The sequence below is a fragment of the Lutra lutra genome, chromosome 11 (assembly GCF_902655055.1).
Source record: "Lutra lutra chromosome 11, mLutLut1.2, whole genome shotgun sequence".
NCBI lineage: Eukaryota > Metazoa > Chordata > Mammalia > Carnivora > Mustelidae > Lutra > Lutra lutra.
In genome coordinates, this window is record NC_062288.1 from 103,036,021 (window position 1) to 103,061,573 (window position 25,553).

At 57.2% G+C, this 25,553-nt stretch overlaps 2 protein-coding genes and 1 long non-coding RNA gene across 10 annotated transcripts; 1 reads left to right on the top strand and 2 right to left on the bottom strand.

The window, feature by feature from the left end:
- Positions 1 to 1,032: 1,032 nt before the first annotated feature.
- Positions 1,033 to 9,882, bottom strand: ASB10 (ankyrin repeat and SOCS box containing 10). Of its 3 annotated transcripts, none has more exons than XM_047695911.1 (6): positions 9,612 to 9,882; positions 8,507 to 8,774; positions 4,645 to 5,164; positions 1,975 to 2,088; positions 1,497 to 1,682; positions 1,033 to 1,354 (listed from the first exon to the last, which is right to left on the bottom strand). In XM_047695911.1, exons 1-5 carry the CDS (start codon positions 9,880 to 9,882, stop codon positions 1,497 to 1,499), a joined length of 1,359 nt encoding a protein of 452 aa, XP_047551867.1. In that variant the 3' UTR covers positions 1,033 to 1,354. The 3 variants fall into 3 exon arrangements, with proteins under 3 accessions (XP_047551867.1, XP_047551866.1, XP_047551868.1); XM_047695910.1 differs by lacking the exon at positions 9,612 to 9,882 and adding an exon at positions 8,955 to 9,264; XM_047695912.1 differs by lacking the exons at positions 1,975 to 2,088; positions 9,612 to 9,882 and adding an exon at positions 8,955 to 9,264.
- LOC125081341 (uncharacterized) lies at positions 9,140 to 21,453 on the top strand. 6 transcript variants are annotated; one of them, XR_007121643.1, is made up of 8 exons: positions 10,070 to 10,208; positions 11,148 to 11,914; positions 12,087 to 12,238; positions 12,691 to 12,844; positions 14,787 to 14,986; positions 15,067 to 15,198; positions 17,828 to 17,952; positions 19,105 to 21,453. It is a non-coding gene; the product is annotated as an uncharacterized LOC125081341 (long non-coding RNA). The 6 variants fall into 6 exon arrangements; XR_007121642.1 differs by having other exon boundaries at positions 11,148 to 11,251; positions 11,484 to 12,238; XR_007121641.1 differs by lacking the exon at positions 10,070 to 10,208 and adding an exon at positions 9,140 to 9,273 and having other exon boundaries at positions 11,148 to 12,238.
- On the bottom strand, positions 11,454 to 25,280 carry IQCA1L (IQ motif containing with AAA domain 1 like). Its single transcript, XM_047695921.1, has 19 exons — positions 25,201 to 25,280; positions 24,254 to 24,581; positions 23,177 to 23,296; positions 22,670 to 22,855; positions 20,401 to 20,472; positions 19,029 to 19,237; positions 17,833 to 17,917; positions 17,286 to 17,414; positions 17,104 to 17,179; positions 16,562 to 16,668; positions 15,725 to 15,808; positions 15,572 to 15,630; positions 14,747 to 14,829; positions 14,484 to 14,591; positions 13,673 to 13,872; positions 13,149 to 13,235; positions 12,699 to 12,876; positions 12,093 to 12,331; positions 11,454 to 11,558 (listed from the first exon to the last, which is right to left on the bottom strand). The coding sequence occupies exons 1-19, from the start codon at positions 25,209 to 25,211 to the stop codon at positions 11,454 to 11,456; spliced, it is 2,466 nt and encodes an 821-aa protein (XP_047551877.1). The 5' UTR covers positions 25,212 to 25,280.
- Between the last annotated feature and the right edge of the window lie 273 nt (positions 25,281 to 25,553).

Genomic DNA, 25,553 nt, shown 5'->3' on the forward strand with positions numbered 1-25,553 from the left:
CGCGCCCCACAGCGCGGGTCAGCCCAAGACCCCCGAGGCCGGGTGGGAGCCCCCGGGCGCACTCACCTCCGCCCCGCTTCTCCCAGGCTTCTCTCTCCACGCCTTCCCCGGCCTCGCGCCCTGCCGGCCCCGCCCCTGCCGCCTGCGTCCTTCAGACCCCGCCCACCGCAGCCTCGGTCCTTCCCGAAGTTGGAAGTTGGCGGGAAAGGTGTGAACACCTGCGCGTGCGCCCTCTGGGGCCCCGGGAAACCTGTCCGGCGACCCGTGACGTCACGGATCACAGTGCACTTGATTGGCTGCTCTGCGTCCCCCGTCAACTCCATCTTCCTTCTGACTCCTGCGTGCTGGCCACTTGCGAGGTCTTAAAATCCTGGGGCTGCAAAGGCCCTCAGGGACTCTCTCCTTTCCTGTCTTACAGCTGTGAGCAACTTGAGCCAGAGAGGGGAAGAAATTTAAGTGCCATACCGACTGGCAGAGCGGAGACTCGGACCCCCGGCGCGTTAATTAGCTCAGCTCCTGCTGCCCCAAAGCTAAATCCGAGAGAGGCAGGAACCAGGTGTGCGCCGGCTGCTCCCTGACCTAGACGACAGGCAGTAGCGAGGGGTGTTTATTCCAAACCTGAGTCTTCCACTCTCGCCTGAGCCACGGTGACCCTCCCTGATGGCTGACACCTGCACCCTTTTCACTGGCCGCCTTCTTCTTCACCTCAGCGCCCTGCCCCGAGGCTGCCTTTCCCATCCTGTCCCGCCGTCGCACTGCCTCATCCCTGCAGCAGCTCTTCTCTACCGAAGTCTGTTTGCTCAACCCTCCCCTGGCTGGTTGTCCGGACGCTGTCTCACCTGGTGGCCCTTGTGTCACATCATGAGCCACTGGGCAAGTCTGCCTGGACTGCTCAACAGCTGGTAGATGCCAGAGGGGGACGAGGACACAGCTGGCACCATGGGACAGATGGCGGGGGCATAAGTCTGCCCAACCTGAGTCCCCTGAGTGACCAGCTCAGAGGAAGACCTGCTGGACACAGCACCAAACAACGCAGGCGAGCAGATTTTTAATGCTCACACCAGGATCGGGTAGACCGGAGGGGTGCCTCGGGAGACCACCGACAGGAGTGCATCCCTTGCCACGAGTCCCAGCTGTCTCTCTGTTAGACATTGCCTGGCGGCGTGGTCTGTCTGCGTCTCTCCCCGGTGAGAATGGCGGCTCCAACATGTGCCTGGGAAGCTGGACATCCTGCTGACACAGTCACCTGGGGCCTGAATCAGTTCAACTCAGTCCTGGGTTGGGGGTGCTGTGAGCAGCAGACCGGACCCCCCTGGGGCATCTGCTTTCAGGTCTCCCCAAAGGCAGGGAACATCTGGAAACAGAGGTGTGGATTTAGAGAGGTCCATGGTCCAGGAGGCTGGCTGATTCTGGCCAAGGCCCTGCCCTGAATTCTTCTCTTGCTTCCGACCCATCCCTCTAGACGGCTGGGGCCACCCACGGAACCCAGGACTTACCTAGTAGAGCACGTCCTCAAAATCCAGCTGCAGGTAGCGGAGCAGGCGGGATGGCAGGGGAAGGCGGGGCAGGGCTTGGGGCAGGTGGGCTGCCAGGTGAGCACGGAGCACACAGCGGCTGAGATGCTGCAGGGATCTGGGCTGTCTCACCAAGGCGAAAAGGGAGGAATAGAAACGGTGGTGCTTCTGGGGACAGAATGAGGGGCTCAGTGAGGCAGCCTTGGACAAATGGCACCCTTTCCTCCTAGAGCGGGGCGGGGGGAGGCTGGTGGCCAACAGGTGTCTATGGAAGCCTCCAGAAGTCGTGTTTTGGGTGTTCACCCTATGGGTCGTCTTCTGCTGGGACGTAAGTGGGTCTCTGGGTCGTTTCTCTGGGGCAGGGTTGGGGGAACGAACGGAGCTTCCCTGGAGGCAGTGGGAGTCCCTTGGGGCCAGGCAGGCTGAGTGTGTGTGTGTGTTCCGGGTCCTGGAATCTGACCTGCAGTGTTTCAAGAGGCACCAGGCCCATGGCCTCCTCAGGAAGCTGCATGGTACTGTAGGTGTTCATCAGGACCTCAATGGTCCTCGGAGACTCGCACCAGCGCTCCAGCACCTGGAGGAGGCAGAGATAGCACTTCTGGGCTTCCCCCCACACTGCAGGTCCCCAGCCAGTCTGCGCAGAATGGCCAGACGGTGATAGAATGGCTGCTGTGGGTTGAATTGTGCCCCCCCCCCCCGCAAAATGTTGAAGTCCTAATCCCCAGTACATATAAATATGACCTCAAGACATAGGATTTTGCAGTTTTGATCAAGTTAAAGTGAGGCCATTGGGGAGAGGATTCAGAGAGAAGGGACAAGGCCAGAAGAGGCCTGGTGGGATTGAGTTGGAGCCATTTTCATTCTTTTATTTCTTCATTTAGTAAGTATTTACTGAGGGCCACTATGGGCTGAGCTCTGGGGACCCAGCAATGACAATGACAGACAGGTCCCTGTCAGCTGGGAACTTCTATTCCAGCGGGAGGTAACAGTGTAGACACATCAACAACCACGGATAAGCCGTTACAATGAAAACCAGGTAGGCTTGGGACTGAGTGTGTTGGGAGGGTGCTTAGTCCTGTGGTCTAGAAAAGCCTCGCTGCCCCATCCCATCTGCCCAGAGCAGGTCTGGGACTGACTCCTCCTCCATCTCCAAGGCCAGCCCATCCCAAGTCCCCTCCACTCTGGGAAGCCTCCTGCGGTGGTTCAAACTGCATCTCTCTCTCCCCCTACGTTGGGATAATGCCCAGCAGCTTTCCCGCACGTTGCTTAACTTAGAAGAACATGAGCTAACGGGTTGATCGCTAACTCTAGGTTAGGATCCCATCTAAGGGCTTGATGTGTATGAGCTCAGTTCTCATACTAACCCTACGAAGCAGGCGCACTCTTATGTCCCTGTGTTATGCACAAGGAAACTGAGGCCCCGAGAGATTAAGCAACTTGCCAAGGGTCATGAGGCTTGTGCGCCAGGTTCCAGAGCCTGCACTCATGGTTGTCACTTACTTCCAAGGTATCACACCATAGAATAGTGTCTGGTGGTGGGCAGGGCTGTGCTCCCTCTTACTGTCACCCACGAGGCTCCTGCAGCTTTTCAGCACTGTTCGCTAGAGACTGTGTTACATGCAAGGAACACGCATTCAAAGCGTTCCAGTGACTTGCCTATAGTCACAGGAGCAAGCACCAAACCAGACCCTGGCTCTGGGTTTCCTGAGCCCCCAGTGGCTCCTGGAGAGCTGGCTGAGGCCAGCAATGATCACAGACGACTCCTGGCAGGGAGATGGCACCTCAGCCAAGCGTGGAGCTGCTCCAGATTGTGGGAGATGGAGGCAGACTCCTTCCTGAACTTTTCAATCACCTGGGATGTGGCACCCAGACGAAGGGGAGGAATGGGGCACTTGGCTGTACCGGCCCCCTTGATCCCTAAGGCCAGGCAGATCAGGGCTGGGGGCGGGGGGCGGGCAGTGGGGTCTCGGGAAACCCTTTCACTGCTCTGCCTCCTCCTCCCACCCTCTTCCCGAAGGGGAAATCATTAGCTGTCAGAGCCACCGTCAGATTACAGGGAATTGCTCGTCTCCTAATTATCTGGTGTTAATAGGAGATTAATTAGTGTTAATTGTTGATTTTCTTGTATTTTCCCAAAGGGGAGACCAATCTGCCGAACTCTCGGGCTGTTTAATTATTTGGTCTTGCTTAGGAATCTAGACAGATGCTTCTAGGTTTGTGAGTCAAGGGGAAAGGCAGGAACAGGAGAGGAGTGTCCAGAACCAGGCAGGGCTGGACGGTTCAAGACCCGAGATGGCCCGGAGGGATCTGCCCACAGCTTGCTGCCCTATATCTGTTCTGACCCAGTTCCTCAGAGAACACGGTTCCCCAACCCACTCCCAGCACCCTCGGCGACATTATGTGGCCCCCTCCAGATATGACGCAGTATGGGACAGGGCCCCCTGCCACAGCATCTAGGAGCACAGGTCTTAAAGTTGAATCTACTTTGGGACTATTTTATGTTAATAAAATAGGATACAGCCGGGAAATTCATGGTGAAAGGCTTTTTCTCTGGTGCCAGGACAGCGGCTGCTGGTCTGGGGGATGCATGTCCTGCTAAGCTCTCTGAAACAAGGACAATGTCTGTCTGCACAAGGTCAGGAGGCTTTGAACCTCATGACCCAGGCTCATCGCTCTGCCCTGGGGGAGCCTTTCCTGTGCACCGAGAGTCTCACTGAACGCATCCCACCGCCAGGCTGTTTCCCACGTGCTCCTCTCATCAGCTCACTCCCCTGACGAAGAAAAAACTCCCTGACGCTCACATCAGTCCTGGCTCCTGGCTTTTCAGGTTACGTGATTATCTGCCCTCCTGCCCTGCATCCACCTTCATCACACACGCACACGCTGGTGCATGCACACGCACGTGCATATGCATGTATGCACACATGTGTTTATGCACGTGTGAGCACATGTGTGGACACACACACACACACCCCTCCTGCTGGTCTGCATCCTTGCCTTTGCCCCCTGTTGGGCTTTGCTGACGTGATGAATCAAAGAGTGTGAGGCTGCATCTAGAGTGAGCGGGAGCAGGTCCCAGGCTCCCCATCCCCTCACCCCCATGGCCCTCCCCCTGGCCCCAGCCCCATACCTTGGGGAGGGCCCCCGGCCAGACGCGAACAGCACCGTGGTTGAGCAGAGCTCGCACCGTGTGCTCTGGGCTCTGGGCCAGGGCTGCAGCTGGGCCCTGCAGAGCACAGTGGAGGGCCGTGTGTCCCCCATAGTCCATGGCGTTGGCGCTGACGCCGCAGGAAAGGAGCAGCTCCACAACGGCAGCGTGGCCACGGCGACAGGCCAGGTGCAGAGGCCGTTGCTTGTCCTGGTCCGCAGCATCAGCCTCGGCTCCAGCTGAAAGCAGCAGACGGCACAGCTGGAGGCAGCGGGCGGTGGTGGCCTCCGAGTTGTCGGGGGACGCACAGCGGACGTCGCAGGCAGCCAGCAGTGGGGTCCAGCCTTCAGCATTACGGGCATTAGGGCATGCCCCCCGTCTCAGAAGCAGGTCTGCCAGCTCCACGTGGCCCAGCCGGGCGGCCACATGCAAAGGGGTCTCCTCTTCCTCCTCAGACCGACCATCCACTTTGGCCCCAAACCTCAGGAGCAGTTCGGCACACCTGAGAGGGGCGAGATGGGGGTGGGGAGGGAAATAGAGTCCTCCACTCCTACCAGTCCGAGCAGAGCAAACCCGGAGGGAGTACTTGGGTGACTCCTGCTTCTGTCCCTCCCCTCCCCTTCATCCCACGGTCACTAGTCATCCCAGCCATGTCCTGGGGCCGGCAAGGCTTCTCTCCAAGCCTGCTTGCCCTCTGCAGGAGTGGTGCCCTAAACTCTTTGTGGGGGTGAGATTCACACAAGCCCTCATGCAGTGAGAACAGGAACCCTTCTGAGGGCTTTACATGAACTAACTTGTCTCTTCCTAGGTCCTGAGGCAGAAACTGAGCCCTGAGGGTGTGAGGGCCTGGCCCACGTTTGCACAGCCAGGAAAGAGCGCGGCCGGCATTCGGACCCGGGACAGCAGGGCGGTTAGAGAGCGGCGCACACTGGGGCTGGTGGAGGAAGATGGGACACGGGACCTGGCCATGCGTGCAGGTGGAATTGGGGGCATAGGAAAAAGAACAACAAAACCCAAATTGGCCAGCCAGATTTGCTCCAAGACAGCCCTCCCAGAAGGTCGTGCGTGCCTGTAAGACCGTGTACATGGAAACTCAAGGTGAAGAGAACTTAGCCTCTTGGAGCTAGTGTCCTCATCTGTAGAATAGGGACAATTGCTAATACCTAGACTGAATGAAGTTGTGAGTGGCCCAGGAGAAAATGCCTGGAAAGGCTGTGACAGCGGCCCTTGGCAGGGAGAGAGTGTGATGGATCACGGGGCCATCATATTATCCTGCCCACCTTTCTATAGGCTTAAAGTTATCCATAGTAATTTTAAAAATACTTCTGTTTACTCGGGAAAGGGCAGAATGATTCTCAACCAGGTGCGGTCTCCATATGGCGGGGCTAGAACGTGACCAGAGCCAAAAATGTGGGATTGTGTAGAGCTGTGTTGTCTGATTCGGTGATCACCAGGCACACATGGCTCCTGAGCGCTTGGATTATGACCGTGCCTCATGGAAACATGCCGTGAGTGTAAAACACACACTGATTTCAAAGACTTGGTACAAAAAAAGAGAAAGTAAAAATATCTCATTAGTTCTGTATACTGATTACATGTTGAAGTGACAATGTTTTGGATATACTGGATTAAATAAAAGATATTATTAAAATTAATTTCACAGGGGCGCCTGGGTGGCTTAGCGGGTTAAAGCCTCTGCCTTCGGCTCAGGTCATGATCTCAGGGTCCTGGGATCGAGCCCCGAGTCGGGCTCTCTGCCAGCAGGGAGCCTGCTTCCCCCTCTCTCTCTGCCGGCCTATCTGCCTACTTGTGATCTCTCCCTCTCTGTCAAATAAATAAATAAAATCTTTTTTAAAAAATGAAATTAATTTCACTTGTTTCACAGATATTTGCACACCCATGTTCACAGCAGCACTATTCGCGACAGCCAACTATGAGAGCAGTCTCAGTGCTCACCAGCAGGTACATGGATAGAATGTAGCATCTTCAGACAATGGGATCTCATTTAGCCTGAAAAAGGGAGGACATCCTGACACCTGCTGCAGCCGGAGTGAACCCTGAGGACACGGCGCTGAGTACCAGAAGCCATCGCCAAAGGACAAATGCCCTGTAAGTACACTCATACGGGGTACTTAGAATAGTCAAATTCTAGAACCCAGAAGAATGGTGGCTGTCACGGGCTGGAGGGAGAGAGGAATGAGAAGCTGTTGTTTAGTGGGGACAGAATTCCAGGTTGGTTTTTTTGTTTGTTTGTTTTTAAGATTTTGTTTTTTTGAGAGAGAGTGTGAGCACAATAAGCAAAGGGAGGGGGAGAGAAGGGCAGAGGCAGAGGGAGAAGCAGACTCCCCATGGAGCAGGGAGCCCCAGGAGTCCCAAGACCCTGAGATCATGACCTGACTGGAAGACAGACACTTAACCAACTGAGCCAACCAGGTGCCCCTGAATTTCAGTTTTATCAGATTAAAAATGTTCATGAGAAGGATGGTGGTGATGGTCACCTGACAATGTAAACTTGCCTAGTCCCACCGAACTGTGCCCTCAGAAATGGTCAAGGTGGTAAATTTTATGTTACATGTATTTTACCACAATTAAAAAAATTAATTTCATCTTTTTCTGGTTTTTTTTTTTAAGATTTTATATTTAAAATCATCTCTATACCCAATGTGGGGCTTGAACTCACAAGCCAGAGATCAAGAGTCCCAACTCTACTGACTGAGCCCCATGATTGTTCTTTTATTTTTATAAGGCTACTAGAAAATTTTAAATTACATACGCAGTTCACATTGTGTTTCTATTGCTTCTCTTGTGTTTCTATTCTATTCTATAGAGTACATCTTTGACCATAATAAGTCAGTGGAGTCTGCTGAAGGATGATGAGGTTAACAGGAGGTTAAGTAGCTCATGATGGAAGGGATAGAAATTTGGCCCCATTCAGGAGCAAGATGTGAAATTCACCGGGTGTGCGGTCAGTAGAGGGAGGGCCTCTATTGCACATATAGGTACTTCATGGATTTGCCAAAGCTCCCTTTGCCAGGATTCCACACTCATCAAAAAATTGACTGAGAGGGTGCCTGGGTGGCTCAGTTGGTTAAGCGTCTGCCTTCGGCTCAGGTCATGATTCCAGGGTCCTGGGATTGAGTCCCGTACTGGGCTCCTTGCTCAGCAGGGAGCCTGCCTCTTCCTCTCCCTCTGCCTGCCTCTCTGCCTGCTCATGCCCTCCTCTCTCTCTCTCTCTCTCTGTCAAATAAGCAGATAAAATCTTTATTTAAAAAGATGGGTCTATCAGTTTCCTGTGAGTTTAGTTAGCTGAGCTCCGTCCCTAGGCCCATTTATCTGAGGGTTAGCCACCACTAGGGAAATGCCAAGACCTGCCCACAGGGATCAATGCATGCCTTAACCGGGGGCTGCTTTCCTTTCCAGACTGTCTGGATCACTGCTGGAGAGTCAGCTCCCTGAGGGCAGGCTTCTGTCTCAGTTACTGTTATACTTAGCACAGGGCCTGGAGCACAGGATAGGGTCAGAAAAATGAACACTTTACAGTAGTCCTGCTGCCCACAATGGATCCAGACAACTTCCCAGCCCAGGCTCTGTAGCTGGGTCCCTGCCACGGTCCTTTTACACCCCTGGGGAAGCAGAAACCGTCCCAAGTATGGGCCCTTCCAAAGTTCCAGGCCCAAGGCCAATGGCAGGATGGCTTGGGGAGCACCCTCTTCCCGACTCCCAGCCCAGCCGAGCTCAGCCAGCCTGCATGCCCCGACCTGCTTACTCAACCCCCTGTGGTCTTGGCTCTGACCCCCTCCCTCCGCTGAGAGCAGGATGGGGACGGGGCTGAGGGGTCACTCACTCAAGGGTGCTGGCCCCCTGGCAGAGGTGCAGGGGGAGCTTTCCATCCTGGTCGGGGATGTTGGGGTCCGCTCCTGCCACCAGCAGCACGTGGACGCAGGCGGCGTGGCTTGCAGCACAGGCTTCGTGCAGGGCGGTGCGGCCCCCGGGGGCGCTGTCAGGCCGTGCCCGCCGCCTCAGCAGCAGCCGCAGGACTTCTGTGTGGCCCCGGCTGGCAGCCACGTGCAGCGGCGTGGTCAGCTCCTCTTCATATGTCAGAGACCAGAGTCCTAGGGAGAGAGCGCATGGGGACCTCAGACCCTGCAGGGAGGCCGACAGCCACCAGGCAACAGAGGAGGTGGGCGGAGGCTGGCAAGAGGGAGCCCAGAGCTCCATCGCCACCCTCCCCTCTCCCACTCAGAACTCCCCGCCTCCTCCCCCCACCCCCGCCCTGTGCCCCTGGCCCGTACTCAGAGCGCGGATGTTGTAGCGGAAATCCCTCCATCGCTCTGGGTCGCTGGTATCAAAGATGGAATCCGGGGCCAGGCCAGTGCTGGAATCTGCGAGGATGCGGGAGACCGAGCCCACGTCCCCCGCCAGCACCGCCTGCCAGAAGGCCAGGGCAGGTCCCGAGGCCGTCCGGGTGACGATGGGTCCCGGGGCAGACTCCGGGTTCTCTGCAGACCCTGTGTTGGGCTTCTCCACCAGCCTGGCACAGAGGGCGTGTCTGTCACTGGGGTGTTCTCCCTGCCCCTTGCACTCTTCTGGGGACCAGCTCATGAGGACAGAGTACGTAAGAGCATGTGGGAAGAGGAGTGGGGGAAGCTGGGGTTGGGGGTCAGAGGCAGAGGGAGCAGAGGGAGGGAGGGAGGAGGAAGGAAACACGGACAGATGGAGGGAGAGGATCTCTGTGTCCCTGAGCTGAGCCTGACCCGGCCACGCGGTTCAGCAGAAGCTATTCTGGGCTCCGCATGACTTCGCTCCCAAGCCAAGGCTTAGGCAAGCCTCTGGGTAGGGGAGAAGTAGCCAGGGGCTTCTCCTTTTCCTCAAACACTTGGTAACTCGGCGTCGCATCGGGTCAGTCCAGGCCCCTGCCCCGTAGCCCTCCGCCCCTGGCAGTCCCTCACCCCTCTGGTGGCTGCTCCAGCGAGGCTCGGCGGCCCGGGACTCCAGCAACAAGTCGGCTGTGCTGTGTGGGGGAAACAGCTCCTGCAACCTCGCCAGGTCTCCAGTGTACAGGGCATTCTGCAAAGCCATGTCACGGCATAGCAGTGGCGACCGCCGGGTCGGTTCCCGGACTGGGCAGGACTGGGACTCCCAGATCCGGCAGGCTGGGGCCGAAGGAAGGCACCCCAGGTGGCCTCCCCAGCGGGGAGGGGAGCTCCTTCTCCCAGGCATGGCCAATCTCTGGGAGAGAGGGGCCGAAGAAGTGGGACTCAGGGCGATGTCGCCGGCCAACTGGGCAGGCAAGCACTGGGCCCGAGGCAGGCAGAGGCCTAGTGTGGGAGGAGCAGGGAGCACATGTAGGCCATGCCATAAATAGCCCGGGCTGGCTGCGCTGTCTGTCCCAGGAAGGCGGCCTCAGGCCGGCGTGGGCATTAGGGAAGAGCTGGAAAACAGAGTGAGGCTCGAGCCCTCCAACCCTGAGTCCACCCTGGAGCTGATGGCCCGCAGGGTTGAAAAGGGATCGCCCAGGTCGTGGGAGCCAACCTGCAGTTTCACAGGTAAAGGAACACAGAGCCCAGGTGTGGGAAGTGATCTGCCCAAGGTGTGACCACTTGTGGCAGATCCGGGACTAGAACGGGGGTGGCAGATCTCAAGCTGCCATTTCCTTCTCTCTGTTTTCTCTCATGTGCTTTACCCAGCCAGGCTCCGGAGGCCTGGGCTCTGACCCCACAGGGAGGGCCTGTGGGTGCCCGGCGATTTTTCCTGCCCTCCCAAATGCCACTGGTCAACCCCGCACCTTCTGCCTCCCAAACCCAAGGAAAAGGTCCACAGTAGCGGCGAATGGCTAAGAAGGCCCCATTCCACGAGGCTTTCCTTCTAGGTGTTCTCCAGAAGGCAGACTTCGGCCTGGGGGAGAGAGGGCTCAGCCCACAAGCAGCCACAGAAACTCCCAGTGCCCACCCCGGGTGCTGACCCCCCCATCTCCCATCCCTACCTGCCAACGTTAGAGGGGTCCCAGTTGGGGAGTGAGGAGGAGGAAGTGGCCCATTCAGGCACATTAGGCTAACGAGACTACTTACATTCAGGGAGATAAGCAGGATAACAAGGAGAAAGAGAACTTAAAACCCGGCCCCGCACTGGCCCTTGTGCTGGCCACCTACTACACCCTTTCTCTCTAGAGCCGTCCTCTACCCCACCCCGCCACTGCCTAAGAGTCCTAACCCTGACACAGTCCTGTAAGGATAATCAAACCCTAGAGTACCAGGGACCTTGGTGCAATCTCTCTTCGCTTTACAAGGAAACTGAGGCCCAGACACAGTAAAGGTCTGTGTGAGATCACACAGGGAGTTAGTGCCGAGGTGGGGTTAACACCAGCGTCTGCTGACTTCCACACTTGCTTTTTCTCTTTTTCCAGACTTACTGTAGACCTTCTTCTCACCTCGCTTTTTCCTTCTCTTTCTTTTCCTATTTTTTTTTTCTTTCTTAAAAACCCCAAGGAGGAAGAGAGCTGGGGAGCCAGGACAGGAACGGACAGGAGATGAAGACACCGGTGGGGTCAGAGGACAGGACTCTGGGGGCTGAGGGTACAGGCCGTGAGTGGGTGAGGACGGAGGGCCAGCAGGGATGGGGCAGGAGGGGGAGTCTGGGCACAGGCAGGGGGCACAGAACAGGTGTGAGAAGCACAGAGATGGACAAAGAGAGCTGCTCCCAAGCTGCGTGGACGTTTATGCCTCTGCCCCAGGCCCTTCACCTGTGGGGCGCGCCCCAGTCCCCTGCCAAGCTCGAGCACCCTGCCTCAACCATCACTTCCTTTTCTTCTTCTCTTTCACCAGCTTGGCTTCCCCAGCGTCCTGGTCCTTGATGAGTTTTACCCTCCTTTTGCCCAGTGGAGTCTTGAAGTACCAGTCCTGATGGGAGGAGGAGGGGGAGAGGGGAGGGCATTGGCTCCACCTCCCCCCCACCCCCGACCCTGCTTCTGTTTCCAGAACTTGTCCTCCCCTTTCCACAGCAGCTGGTTCTCCTCTCTTGCCCAGCTCAGGTGTCCTGCTAGGGTCCCGGTTTCCCTTGCTCTCCACCAAATACTTAGGCTATGGGGTCAGCCACTGTCAGGGGGCAAGTCCTCTCTCTGTGGCCATTCTGCCCCCATGGGGCACTGGTGGGTGGTGACTCAGGAGGGGAATGTGGGTGTCCGCTGGTACCAGGACCAACCACAGCTCTTAAAACCCAGGTAGCACTTTTAGGCTCCAGCCCTTGAGGACACCAGGTAAGCTGGTCCTGCCACACGTCCTTCTCCTGGATTTCTCGTCCCCTTCCCAGCTGGACTCCACGGGGGAGTAGAGGGAGGTGTCTAAGGGGGCCATAGAGGGCTGACTCCCTGGTTAGTGCTGACCCGTTACCCTCCCTCCTGACCTTCCTCCTCCCCCCACACCCCCAAGCCTCACCTTCAGGGACTCCTCCTCCTCCCTGTACACTGGCTCCAGCTTGGCCAGGTGCCCCAAGAACTCTGAGGCCACCAGGGGCCGCTTGGACAGCTGCAGAACCCGCCGCTCGGTCAGCACGGAGTGGATGGCTTGGAGAATGTGACCAGGTGTGTAGCCATCGGACACCTTGGCCAGGGCACTGATGTCTAGGTTCGGGGTCACCTGGACCCCCTGGGCCTCTATCATCTGCCTCCAGAGCACTGCAGGCAGCGGGGGAGGACCCAGGGCAGGGAGAACCTGCAGTGAGCACCTCGGCCCTATCAGACATGAGGTCCCTGCGTCTGGAGAGCGGCTCTGTGCTCATCAGTGCCTCCTCTCCCGGGAAGGTGGGAATCATTCTCCTCACGTAACATGAGGAAATGAGACTCAGAGGACTTACGGGGCCTGCCGTGTCCACGGAGCCAGGCCAGGACCCATGCCGCCAGGCTGCTTGTCTAGTTCCCCTTCCCTGCCATGGGAGGCGCCGTCTCGGAGCGGCAGTGGGGAGGGGGAGAAGCGTGAGGAGGCTCGGGCAGGGCCAGTCCCTGGATCCCCGGTCTGGCCCGTCCTCACATCGCAGGGTCTCACCGAAGCGAGAAGCGTAATCGGGCCGTGGCATGAGGAGGATCCGTTCGTAGGTCCGGCACAGCCCCTTCATCTCCGCCAGCTGCGGCTGGTCACTCGTCCCTATCAGCATCACGCGGTCTCCTGGGCTCAGCAGTCGCAAGGCCTTGGTGAGATCCTTCTTTATTCGCTTTGGGTCCATCTGCTCTGGGGCAGGGTGGGGGCGGGAACATGGTGACTTGTATGAGCTTCTGCATTCTCTCGGAGAGCGTGTCCACACCCAGCCTCCAGTGGACCCCGGGAGGGATCCAGGGAGGTGGCCAGGAGGCCCCCGTCCTGCTTCCAGGATAAGGCCAAGGCAGCAGGAGAACAGGGAATTTGTCCAAGGCCCCACGGCGGGTGAGGTTTGGAGTTGACTTGAGCAAGCCCACGCCAGCCTTGCCCTTGGCTCCGGCTGCTACCCAGGTCCCGCACCTCCTTCTCTTCTTTTGGGACCCTCTTATAGAAATTCTTCTCGGCATTCCCAATCCAGATCACAGAGGGCTGTAAAAGCCGAGCCACCTGCACAGGTCAGAGAATAAAAACCGGACATTGGATGTCCCTGGGCAAGGGTCACCTCCCCCGTCTGGTCCAAGAGCTGACCTTGGAGCTCTGGTCCCCACTTCCCAGGCAGCGTCCACCCCACCTCTCAGCCTGCTGCCATCCACCACACCTCCCTGGGAACAGAGTCGCCTCCCACCGCCACATGGGGACCCTGCGTATTAAACCTCAGAAAACCTATCATGAAAGAAACTGCTCTGCTCCCCACTTCCCTCTATGCTCCCCCATCCACAAGGTTTCAGAAATCCACAAGGTCCTCCCAGTGGCTGGTAAGGAGACCTCAGCAGCTCCTGACATCACACCAAATAGGCAGATGAGGGATCTCCTAAGTGCAAAGCGCACCCTGCCCTGTGGGCACAGCCCGAGAACTAGAGGTGCCGAAGTCAGGGGACCCAGACCTTAAAGACGATATGCACGATCATCTGTGTCCCCATCTTGCCAGGATATTTGCCCTGCAGGTTGCTGGGGGACAGGTCAAAGAGGTTGGCGCCCGTTTCTGTGCACACGGCCTTGACCAGCATCTTCTTCCCCATTCCAGAGGGGCCCACCAGGAGGATGGAGCGGATGAAGGGGGCCATGGAGTGTATATCTGGGGAGCCTGAGAGAGGAAACAGGGGCCAGAGGCAGGCAGTATGACAGTAGGGGGGCTGGGGTGGAAGCCACAGTGTAAGGTGAGGCCGAAGGCCCAAGGCAGGGTGGGATGAAGTTTGGATCCTAGGTGCCTGCCGACCCCCAGTGTGGGGGGCCCCATTCCCAGGCAGGCATGCGGAGAGAGGCAGCCCGGGGGGCTTCCGGGGACTTCCCAGGTACAATTATGAAGAGTTCTCTGCAGGGTCAAGAGGGAGCCTTCTAGCCCCTTCCAATGCCCTTTCTGTTTTCTGTACCATCTCTTTCTACTTCTGGATCATGAAGGGGTGGAATTAAAGAGCCTAGGAACAACCGCTTCAGAAAGATCCTGGTCTTCTGGGAAGGGGACAGACTATGGGATATCACTTGGGGATGGGAAAGGGGCCAGAAAAGTGGATTCCTTGGTAGGCCAAGAATCCACATGATTTCTGGGGTGGCCCAATCTAGGTGTGACCTCCGGCAGGGCCTGGGGAAGACAGGAGGAGTCCAGCAGGGGCCCGTGGCATGGGGGACATGCCCACCTCAACCACCCTGATAGGCACCTGCCAGTGTTGGTTCTCCCTGTTCCCCGGGGCATCTCACCAAGGCGAAGGACCCCGTACAAGGCCACATTCTGTCTTATGTCAAACAGGGAAGGTGTAGGCAACTTGTTTGCCAAGTTCAGAACGGATCCAAGATAGAGGTAGTCACCTGGGGGCATAAGTGAGTGGCATCCGCTGGGGCAGGGCCAAAAGAGAGCCCCTTGAGGAGAAGGCTCACAGCAGAGGGTGGTAGCTAGCCACGGGAGGGCTGTGGCCAGGGCACCACTCCTCAGCCTGGGAGCAGGTGCTGCACAGGTGTCTCACCAATGTAATCTTTCAAGGCCACCGTCTCGCACTTTCTTAGAAAGCCGGAGACAACGAGCTCTTCAAACAGAGAGTCCACGGACCTGCAGAGGACAGCGCAGAGGGGTCCCCAAGGACGAAGGGAAGTGGAGATGGAGATGAGTGACAGGCTTGAGGACAAAAATACCCAGAGTGCCACTGGACAGCCAGCATCAGAAGCCACAGTGCCAACCCGCTGGCCCAGAAGGCCGTCTGGCCACGGTGTGTGGGGGGGCTCTGTGGGTTGAGCGGGGTGTGAGGACATGCACCCTCTGCGACCCTCCTTTCATTGGTCTGCTCAGGTCCCCACATTCCACCATCAGAAATCCAGTCATTTGGCCAACATATGACCATCTTTCTAGAAATCACACTTGACGTCTAGGCTCCTGGAAGCAGCTGACGTCAGTGTGCTCGAGATTCACTTCACCAAAGAAGTGAGTAGCCGGGGACCCCTGGCAAGCTCCCCAAGGGCCCAGAGAGGCGTCGGGGGGGAGATGGCTTTGGTAGGGACAGAGCTGATTAAGGCAAAAGGCTGGAGGGGGGAACAGGAGGGAGGGAGCCACAAGGACAAGCCCCCACTCGCATCCGCCTGCCCACCATCATTTTCTAAGCACTTCTCGTGCTTCTGTTTCATCACCAGCCATCACGTGGGCTTGGCAGGGCGGGCGCTTGGTTAACGAGGACGGGGAGTCAGAGAGGTTCAATGACTCTCTCTGGGTCACACAGAACAGAACCAGGACCGGAACTCAGATTGGTTCTGGGCCCAGGTTTGCTCCACCTCCCACGATAAGGTAAAGGGTCTGCTACCTGTCTGGGGTCAGATCTTTTTCCTTCTTCTTCTTCCCGGCTTTCTTCCCAGTCTTTTTCTGGTTGGAAACAAGCACACGGGCCGTCGTCCTCCGGTCCTTGCCTCCCCCGCTGTGTGCGCATCCGTGTCCCGGCCTTCACCCCTCATCTTGCCTTCACACGCTTCAAGGGTCTCCCCTCCTCCCTGTCCACGACCAGGCGTAGGTTCTTCAGCTCTTGGCGCATCAGCTCATCCACCTGGGGGGACAGTGGGGAGTGCGGTGCGACAGCCACAGGGACTGGGGAAGACAGCGGGGAGGGGTGAGGACCGGGACGGGGCTGGACAGGAGAGCAGCTTCAGAGAAGAGTGAGACTAGCCCGGGGGAGGCAGCAGGGGGTTCCACCGACAACCTTCCTACACACTCTTCCGGGACCTGCAGGTTTGGCCTTTCTCCCCCTGCCCTGTCCCTGCACCAGTCCACTCCCAATACTAATCCATACCCTGGTCACGCAGGAGCCTTGCCCTAACCTGGTACCAATGTGGGGAGAAGCTCCCAGATAGAGTCAATGGCTTTCAGCTTAAGCCCCAGACCCACCCTTTAAAGTCTGTGCCACGTGAGCAGCTGCCAGACTTAATCAGCCTGTTGTCTCACATCGGGACAATCATGGCGCCCACCTCAGGGGGCGGAAAGGCCATATTGGAAAGGTCACATGATCTAATGTTTCCTAGGTATGCCCTGCGGCCACATGACAGGAGCTCTTGAAGGGTTGATGGGCATGATGGTGGGTGTGACCCCAGCCCAGAGCCCCTCTGCACCCCAGGGAGAGAGGGACCAGAGAGACGCAGAGGAGGAAGGGGACCGAGATGGATGGAGGTGGAGTTAGAATGACAAAGAAGGTGGTGTGTAGAGGTTGCTACAGAAGAGGGGCAGGGCAGGGGGCTTGAGGGGAAGAGCCCGAAGTAGGGGAGGCGGGGAGGGCCGCAGAGAGGCCCTGAGCCAGCTCACACACCTGTATCCGGATCTCCTGCTCTACTTCCTTTCTCTTCTCCACCTGGAGTGTCTCAGGGTCAAAACTCTGTTTCGGGTATATATTCTTATACCGGTTCTTCCACACATCTAACCAGGGACAGACGGACAGACGAATGAAGTTCAGAGTCCCAGGGCACCCAGACACTCACAGAAACCTGGCAGGGGAACCTGACCCAGGCTGGTCCACATGTCTCTTGCTCCGTCTCCGCACCTGTCTGTCTGTCTCATACACATGCCTACATGGACCAGGAACCTGACCCAGGCTGGTCCCTTCATCCTCACAGGGCTGTCCAGCATTGCTTCTACCTAGATCATGGAGGCCTGACCCCAAGACCAAAGGCAAAACTCCCCCCACCCAGGGAATCGCATTGCACTCCACACTTGTGTCCTCCTTTGGCATTCTCCTCTCGACCTCCACATCCGCGCACCCACACTACCCCTCATGGTCCACAGAGCATGCGTTGACTTTCCCCAAGGCCCTCACAGGGCCTGGACATCTTCCCCAGCCCGCTCCCGCCTTACTTATGTACTCCTCATGTCCGGCATTGATGACAGGTATGAACTTGGATGGCCACACTTTCAGCATCGTGTCTGCCTCCTAGAACAGAAACATCCTTTGATCTCAACCCCTCATGGTCCCTGCCCCTTCCTCCCCTCAGACCAGCCTCCCACCGGGAATATCCTCAGACCAAGAGGAACTTTACCCCCTTCCTGGTCTTGTCTTTCTTCCCTTTCTTCTGCTTCCTTTCTTTTTTCTCCTTTTCTTTTTCCTTATTTTTCTCTTGGTCCTTTCTTTTGCTCTCCTGGATCTCTGCCTCCAGTTCCATTTTTACCTGTGACCAACGATGGAAGACATTTCAGAGAAGACCAGTGGGATTCTACAGGAGCAAAAGAACCCAGGCCTGAGATGGGGGGTGACTGGGGTCACTCATGGGGTCCAGGGGTCCAGGAGTCCATAGCTGAAAGTTCAGAGACCTCACTGGTGTCCAGGAAGAAAGAGGTGTTCTGATCAGAACGGCTTCTCTTTCTTGGCCCATAGAGATTTGAAGTCACAAAGAATCTCACCAGACATGCTTTCTCTCCATGCCCAAAGATGTCTTCTCCAAACACAGGCACTCCCTCCCCACCCCCCTGCTGTCTTGCTAGCTACACATATTTTCTCCAGCCACATTTACAGTTTATACACAGTACTGTTTGTAACCTCAGACCCCATCTACCACAGAAAGTCTCCTGTGTCCACCTATAGGGTACCTGTTCTGGAGTCTTGTCTGCAAAGATCAGGTAGGATCCACCTACAGATTCATCTGGATAATCAGGGAATCGACCAGTAAGGGCACTAAGTAAACATAAAATGGTCAGAGAGATACACAGGTGAGTGGATGGACAGATGGATGGGTGGATGGGTGGTTGGGTGGGTGGATGGATGGATGGATGGGCAGGTGGGTGGGTGGGTGGATGGGTAGATGGGTGAGGGGGTGGTTGGATGGATGGGTGGATGGGTGGGTGGGTGGGTAGATGGGTGAGGGGGTGGTTGGGTGGATGGGTAGATGGGTGAGGGGGTGGTTGGGTGGATGGGTGGATGGGTGGGAGGGTGGGTAGATGGGTGAGGGGGTGGTTGGGTGGATGGGTAGATGGGTGAGGGGGTGGTTGGGTGGATGGGTGCATTGGTGGGTGGGTTGGGTAGATGGGTGAGGGGGTGGTTGGGTGGATGGGTGGGTGGGTGGGTGGATGGACAGATGGATGGGTGGATGGGTGGTTGGGTGGGTGGATGGATGGGTGGATGGGTGGGTGGGTGGATGGATTGTGGATGGGTGGGTAGATGGATGGGTGGGTGGTTGGGAGGGTGAGTGGGTGGATGGGTGGGTGGGTGGATAGGTGGGTGGGTGGATAGATGGATGGGTGGATGGGTGGGCGGGTGGATGGGTGGGTGGACAGGTGGGTAGGTGGATTGATGGATGGGTGGATGGGTGGGTGAGTGGATGGGTGGGAGGGTGAGTGGGTGGATAGGTGGGTGGGTGAATGGATGGATGGGTGGGTAGATGGCTGGGAGAGTGGGTGTGTGGGTGGATAGGTGGGAGAAGAGTGGATGAATGGATAGATAGTTAAACAGAGGGAAGGATGAAGAAAGAACAAGGACTACGGGGATGGAGGATGAGAGGGAAGGAGCAGAGAGTTACAGAACAAAAAGGAGCAACCCCTCAGGAGGCACCCACGGATGCTTTCCCCTTCAAGATTTGGCATTTTCTCTTCCATCCAAGGAAATGAGAAGTCATGTGCAGAGATGGTTCTGTGGTTGGGGGCTCCAGGTTTCAATCAGGGTGTGAGCAGTGAGGGAAGGGGGATGGGATTGGATGGAGAAAAGGGCCCAGTCCGGACTAGAGAACAGAACAGATGTGGGGACATGGTGGTGAGGAGGGAAAGAGGCGTTGAAGGCTGGGGACACTGACTGGCATTCGATAAACCACTGTCGGATTTGTTCCTTCAACTTCTCCTTCATGTCAGGCCCCTCTGTCTCTTTGATAGAATCATGGGTCTTCTCTATCGCCAACTGGAACTCTTCCTCCTTCTCTGCCTGGCGGACCCTCCGGATATCCTCCCTGAGGCTGGCTTGATACATGACGCCCGCATTCTCCACCTGGTTCGGTGGCAAGGGGAGCTGGCAAAGAGGAGAAGAGGCCCAGGGAATAGGAGTGGGGAGGACCCAGCCCCTGGCCTCAGGCACGCACACCTGCCCCTGGCTTCCCCAGCACACCCGCACACGTGAGGCCCCGCACACACGCGCACACGGAACAACGGGCATGCCTGCATCAGGAGAAATTGTGTTTGGAGCTCAAACTTGCCTGTGTAAATTACTCTGATAATGAGTTTGCTAGATACATCTGGGCTGGCCCCCCCTGCCCGTTCCCCGCAGCACACCCTCCCCTGTGAGCCTCCGGCCCCAGCCCCCACCCACACCCCCGCCCCAGCGGCCTGTGTTGGCAGCCGCTCTCACAGCCACTTTCCCGCCTCATTGGCTCCCAAATGTATTTTAAATATCACTCTGCGCAGAGACAATTACTGAAAACGCTGAGCTCACACTGTCGATGGGCCCGGGCAGCCAGGCTCATTCCTCACCCACCGCCATGCCATGCCGCCCCCCACCTACCCCCGAGGCCCGACCCTGGCCTCTCTCTGCCTGTCTTGCCTCCTGGGGGTCCAGCTCTCCAACCCCCAAGCCTGACCTTCCCTATGTGCACGCTCGTGCTCATGAACCCCGGTGACACTCAGCTAGACTCCCTGCAGTGCGGAAGAGAAGCCAGTCTGGGCCCCTGAGAGCAAGTGGGGAGACTGCGGCTTGAAACGCTCCGCTGTGAAAGGGATACGTACGCCCTCCATCCCACCCTGGCCCCTGTGGTTCTCCCAGAGGCTGTAAAAGCCCTGGTGGGGGAGGGGGGTGGTCCCACTAGCCTTGGGGCTCCTCCCTGTGCTGGGCACACCCACTCAGCCTCTCCTTCCAGCCAGGGGCATGAACATGAGGTCCAGAATTCTCTGTGCTTTGACCCCTCATCCTGCCCCACGTGTGAGATCCTTCCAAGGGTTTTAGAGAGGGAGGGGTACAAAAGGATGGGGCTTGGTGCCGGGTTTCTGGTCCTTCCCATTCTTTCCCAAACCCTGAACCCCAGACCTGCACCCCTCCACTCTTGCTAAACACAGTCCTGAGTGGTGGGAGGCGTGGGCAGTGAGGAGCTGTATGGGGGCACAGAGGGACAAAGAAGAGTAGAGGAGACCCCATGCTCTAGCTCACCCCGAGCCCTTGCCTGAGGTGAGGCGGGGGCTTACCATGCCGATGAACTCCATCTCCATTCGCCGGTCCTGCTGAGTACGTTTCCTCTGCAGGTAACCTTTCCACACCTGGGGGACACGTGGGCCCAGACACGCCCCACACTGCATTTTTGTAGGGATGCGACTCATGCGATCAGCCCCAGGGAAAAGCACCAGCCCCTCATAAGGAAAGGTCTGGCTAGGGGAGCTTAGGAGCAGGAGGTGGGGGAGGAGAGGACACCTTCCGGGACAGCTCGTGGACGAGTGACACTCTGAGCGGGAGCAGCCCAGGACAGCATGGGGCCAGTAGGCACACATGCGGTCCAGCTCCAAGGCTTTGCTCCCTCAGGGGCCCCTAGGGCCCCCTATTCCCTCCTTCTCATCCCCACCCTCCAATCTGCTTTATCTTTTGAGGCCAAGTTCAAATACCACCTTCTCCCAGAAGCACCCCCACTCTCACGACTCAGAGTTCCTACAGTATTTGGAATACACACTTGACCTCCCCTCTCCCAGCATATAGTCACGTAGACACCAGTGCTATAAGGACTATGGAGCTCCTCTAATGAATTCCTATAGTTTTGACACAAGGAAACTGAGGCAGGAGAGAGGACGTGGTCTCTCCTGGGTCTATGAGCCCATTCGGGCAAAGCTGAGACAGGGCCAGGGTTCCTGACTCCTCTCCCAGTGCTCTTCTCCCAGGCCTCGGGCTGCTCTCAGCCCTGTGGACAGCCTGGTGCCAAGAGGGTGGGGACAGGGCACTGGGCAGGGGGAGGCAGCACCCTGGCCTGGCCAGGTGGGTTCTGTTTCATAACAGAGCCTCAGAGAGCAGCTTCTGTCTGCACTATTTCCACATTCTCCTTGTCTGGTAACAAAGACAAAATGACTTGCTTTGGCTTTCATGGGAGAAGCGGGGCTCTCTCTTTGGGGCAGACCTTCTTCCTTGAAGGGCTCGCTTTAGTGAACCCCGGGGAACAGGGCCTTCTCATCCCTGGGCCAGCCCAACATTAGCAAGTCAGCCAGAGGCAGGGCACTCAGATGCACGTGCTCTGTACACTGATTAAAAACCTAAAAATCCACAGGTGCCTGCGCAGCTCAGTTGGTGAAGCGTCTGCATTCGGCTCAGATCATGATCCCAGTGTCCTGGGATCGAGGCCCCTGTTGGGCTCCCTGCTCAGCGGGGAGCCTCCCTCTCCCTCTGCTGTTCCCCTGCTTGTGCACTTTCTCTCTGTGTCAAATAAATAAATAAAATCTTTTTAAAAAACAAAACAGCGTATCCCAGTTTGAGGGCATATATCCTCTTGAGTTATTATTTGTTAGTTGGTTGGTTGGTTGGTTTGCTTCTGGGCTTTGGTGGAAAGGATTCTAAGTTCCCTCTCTTGGGCCAGTGGACAGTTTCTGAAGCACTGGGGCTTGACAGAGAAGCTGGGAGATGTTCACTGGAGACAGAAAGACCAGCCCCATGTCCACAGTTCTGGGCCTGCTTCTGGAAATAAAGGTGGCAAGGGACGTCCTACAATGGGACAGGGCAGCGGCCTCAGGGGGGTACAACGCTGTAGGAGCGAAGGGTTCCCTTTCTGCACTGGACTTTTCCTAGGGCCTCTCCAGTCTCCTTAAGCTGGTAACCAGTACCAAACAGAGGAGGCCTGGGTCAGCAGGACTCAGTGAGAGAAGGCACGTGTGCGCACACACACACACACACACGCACACACACACTGGGGGACAGTAAGTGCTGAGAGGTACGGAATGGCCACCCAGAGTAGGAGAGAGGGTGACCACAGGAATGGTAAAAAGGCAGAGACACCTAGGGATGGGGCTGGGTTTTCTGCAGTGGGCGGATGGGCTGCAATTACGTTATTTCCATGGTAAAGTAAAGGGTTACCCAGATGGCACCAGCCTTGAGGACATCTGGATCACATCAGTTCTCAAACTCTGTTTCATTTGTCACCATTCCTTTTACCTCAGCTGCCAGGAGTCTTGGGATTCATTTTAGTGACTCATCTTTAACAGTCTTCTGAGTTCCTGGAATGATCATCTACTCTGTTCTGCTACCTTATTCTGGATCTTTCTCCTCTAATCTTAATGATCTTTCTGTTTCTGGGGCTTTTATGAGATGTATGTAGCACAAGATAGAAGCTTGTTAACTGCTTAGGTCCTGAGTTAAGGATCTAGTTGTGGGGGCAACAGAATCCAAGCCCCTGCACCTCTGTCCTCAATTGCTAAGCCAGGCAGCCTTCCTGGAAGAGGTGACTCAACCCTGACCTTCCTCCTGAGTGCTGGGGGGGTTTACCTTCTGTATGGTCACAGCTGCTTGGTCCTGATCGAACTTGTGCCAACCGTCCTCTCGAATCTTCCGATCCCGCTCCTCCTCCCTCCGTATCTCTCGCATGAAGGTGGCTCGGAGCCGACCTTGCCTGGCCCGCTCAGCCCTTTGCAGCAGGATTATGGCCTCAGTCCGGTGCATTTCTGGAAAACCCTGGCCACCGTAGGGGCAAAGGAGCAGGAGAAGATGAGAAGGGGGTTATATTTAGGCTAGCAGCTGGGAGACCATCCATCAAAGGACATACTGGGGACATGGTCCTCCCAGAGCATCTCAGTGCGCAAGTCCCGTCCTCTATCTCGGTGTCAGAAGGTTTCAAGGAGCATGAGAGCATCCTTGAAGCAGGCCAGGGATTACCCAAGGAGCACTCTGAGGCGGGTATAGGTAGGACAAGTCCTCTCTGTGTCCTGGAAGATGGTATCTCTGTTCTGGGCGGGGTGTATGAGAGGAATCTGGGAGGGTGTCTCCCTGACTTACCACCTCAGAGGTCACTGGCTTCATTCTGGACAGGATCTCTGCCAGCATCAGCTCTCGCTCCTTCAGAACGGTGGACTGCTCCAACAGAAAGTATTTGGGGATTGGAACCTCCAGGTCTGCCTTTGGGGCAACACAGGGGAAGAAGGGTCAGGACTCAAAATCCAGGCCATCTGGCTGATACTACCATCTTCTGCTTACAGAGCTTGGTGATGGCTTCCTTCATCCTAGAGCCCCAGGACGGGAGATTCATGGGTTATGGGCAGATGCCCTTAAGCTCATCCCTCTATCGCCCTGCCCCACCGTGTAACCGTAGCTGAATTCCGGAGGATCATGAAATGTAATGGGCAGTGGTTCCAATCCTGACTGTGCATCAAAATGAATGGGGAAGCTCTTAAAATGCAGACTCCTAGGCCCTCCCCAGACTGGCACATCTGAGTGGCAGGGCCTGGAGAATCTGTTTCATCAGTTTGTTTTTTCAAGTCGGCCGCTGAGTTTCTTGAAGCAGGGGGTTCTGGAAACTTTGAGACTGCTTCCGATGAGGAGCAGCGAACCAAGCCCTCAGGCGACTGGCGGCGAGTGCATTCACATCACCCCAGGGGCTTGTTAAAATGCAGAAGCAGATTAGCCCCGTTTGGTCCGAGATTCTGCATTTCTGATAAAGTTCTGGGTGCTGCTGATGGGGCGGGTCCAGGAAGCAGACTTGGAGAAGCAAGCCTGGGGGGGGTCTTCAATCCCTGCCGTTGGTGGGCATTCCCAGCCCTGCGGAGCTTCCAGCCTGACTCTCTAGCCATCCCGCAACTGCTTGCTTGCGCCCCGTCTTCCAGAAACCCTTCTCCCGATCAAACCCCATCCCCTGATCTGCGCCGTCCCCCCTTCCCTTGCAGGGGTCCCAACACCAGGTTTGTCCTTGGGGGATCAGGACCAGCTCCGGCCTCTCCGCCACGTCCTGCCCCACGTGGCTCCATGTCCGTGGGAGGTCAAGGTCACCGCTACTCCCCACCTCACGCCCCGCTCCCCTCCGCGCCCCCCCTCCCTGGCGCCGCTGGAGTGGGCGTGGCTCCGCCGCCGGCAGCGCACCGGGGTGAGCTTGAGGTCCTGCAGCACGCGGTCCAGACAGTGGTATTCGCTGAGGTCGGCGCGCACCAGGTCGTCCTTGAGCTCCAGCACGCGGCCCGCCACGCTGTCCAGCAAGCGCCGCAGCAGCCGCCGCTTCTGCGGCTGCACCATCTGGTCGTAGAGGGTGTCGAACCGGCGCATCAGCCCCAGGTAGCACAGGTAGACGGACGAGAGCCTGTACTGGAACGACTGCCGCTCCCTGGGCGACACAGGTTCCAGCAGGGGCTGCTCCTGGTCCAACAGCTCTTGAAGGGTCACGTGGGAGGAGTCCCAGAGGCGTTGGTAAGATCTGGAGAGGAGGGGAGAGAGGGCTGCAGGTCTGGGGTGATCTGGGCCTCAGAGGAGTGGGGACAGTGGGGGGGGGGGGTGGGCTCTGCTGAGCCTTTTGAAGAGTGTGAAGTCGGGGTCCCAGAGGTGTGCAGTTAAGGTTACTCATGGTGTCGAGGAGTCCTGAGGGGGAATGAGGTGGTAGTGAGGAGACATGCCCAGGCTTCGAGCAGGTGGGAGACTGGGATCGCTGGGAGGAGGGATCCACTGATGGATTAGCTGGGAGGGTGAAGGCTAGGCATGGCCCTCAGCAGCTCCCTGTAAGGAAGAAGCCTCTTGTGGAGTCCACAGTCGGCCCCTCCAGGGAGAGGGTGCAGCCCTGGGATGCTGCAGGGGTGTAGAATGGTGAGTGGGAAGTGGGGGGTGAGGGATGAGGGTAGAGAAGGGTCCCTTCCTCTGATTCTGGAATAAGTAGTTCCAGGAGAGGAAGAGCTGACCCCAGATGGAGCCGCCGGGTCAGCCGCATGAATGCCCGGGGCCCAGCCAGGGCTGGCCCAGCAAACAAGCCCCCTCTCCCGGGCATATCTTCTCCCCACCCACCCACCCCAGCCCTGGGGGCTCCGCTCCTGCCCGTCACTCACCCCTCGGACATGGTGCCCACTTCTCACAGTTCCCTTTGTGAGCTGGTCATACAGTCTGCAGAACCTGCGGCTCGACCTTGGCTCCACACCCCGGAAGTCAGAACAGCCCAATTCCGAGAGTTCTGTCCCATTGTCTCGATGTTCTAAGGCCAGGAGTGGGGGGGTGAGGGCAGCAGGTACAGGACTGGGGACCCTTATCTCAGAGGATGTTCCGGAAGCAAGCCTTGGAAGGCTGGGGCAGAGTGTGGGGTCAGCATTGGCTTCTTTTCGAGTGAGGGTCATATAAAAGAGGAGTTGCTATTTGAAGTCACCCTGGGAGCCATGAGGCTTGGGGTGAAGGTTAGTCCTAAAGG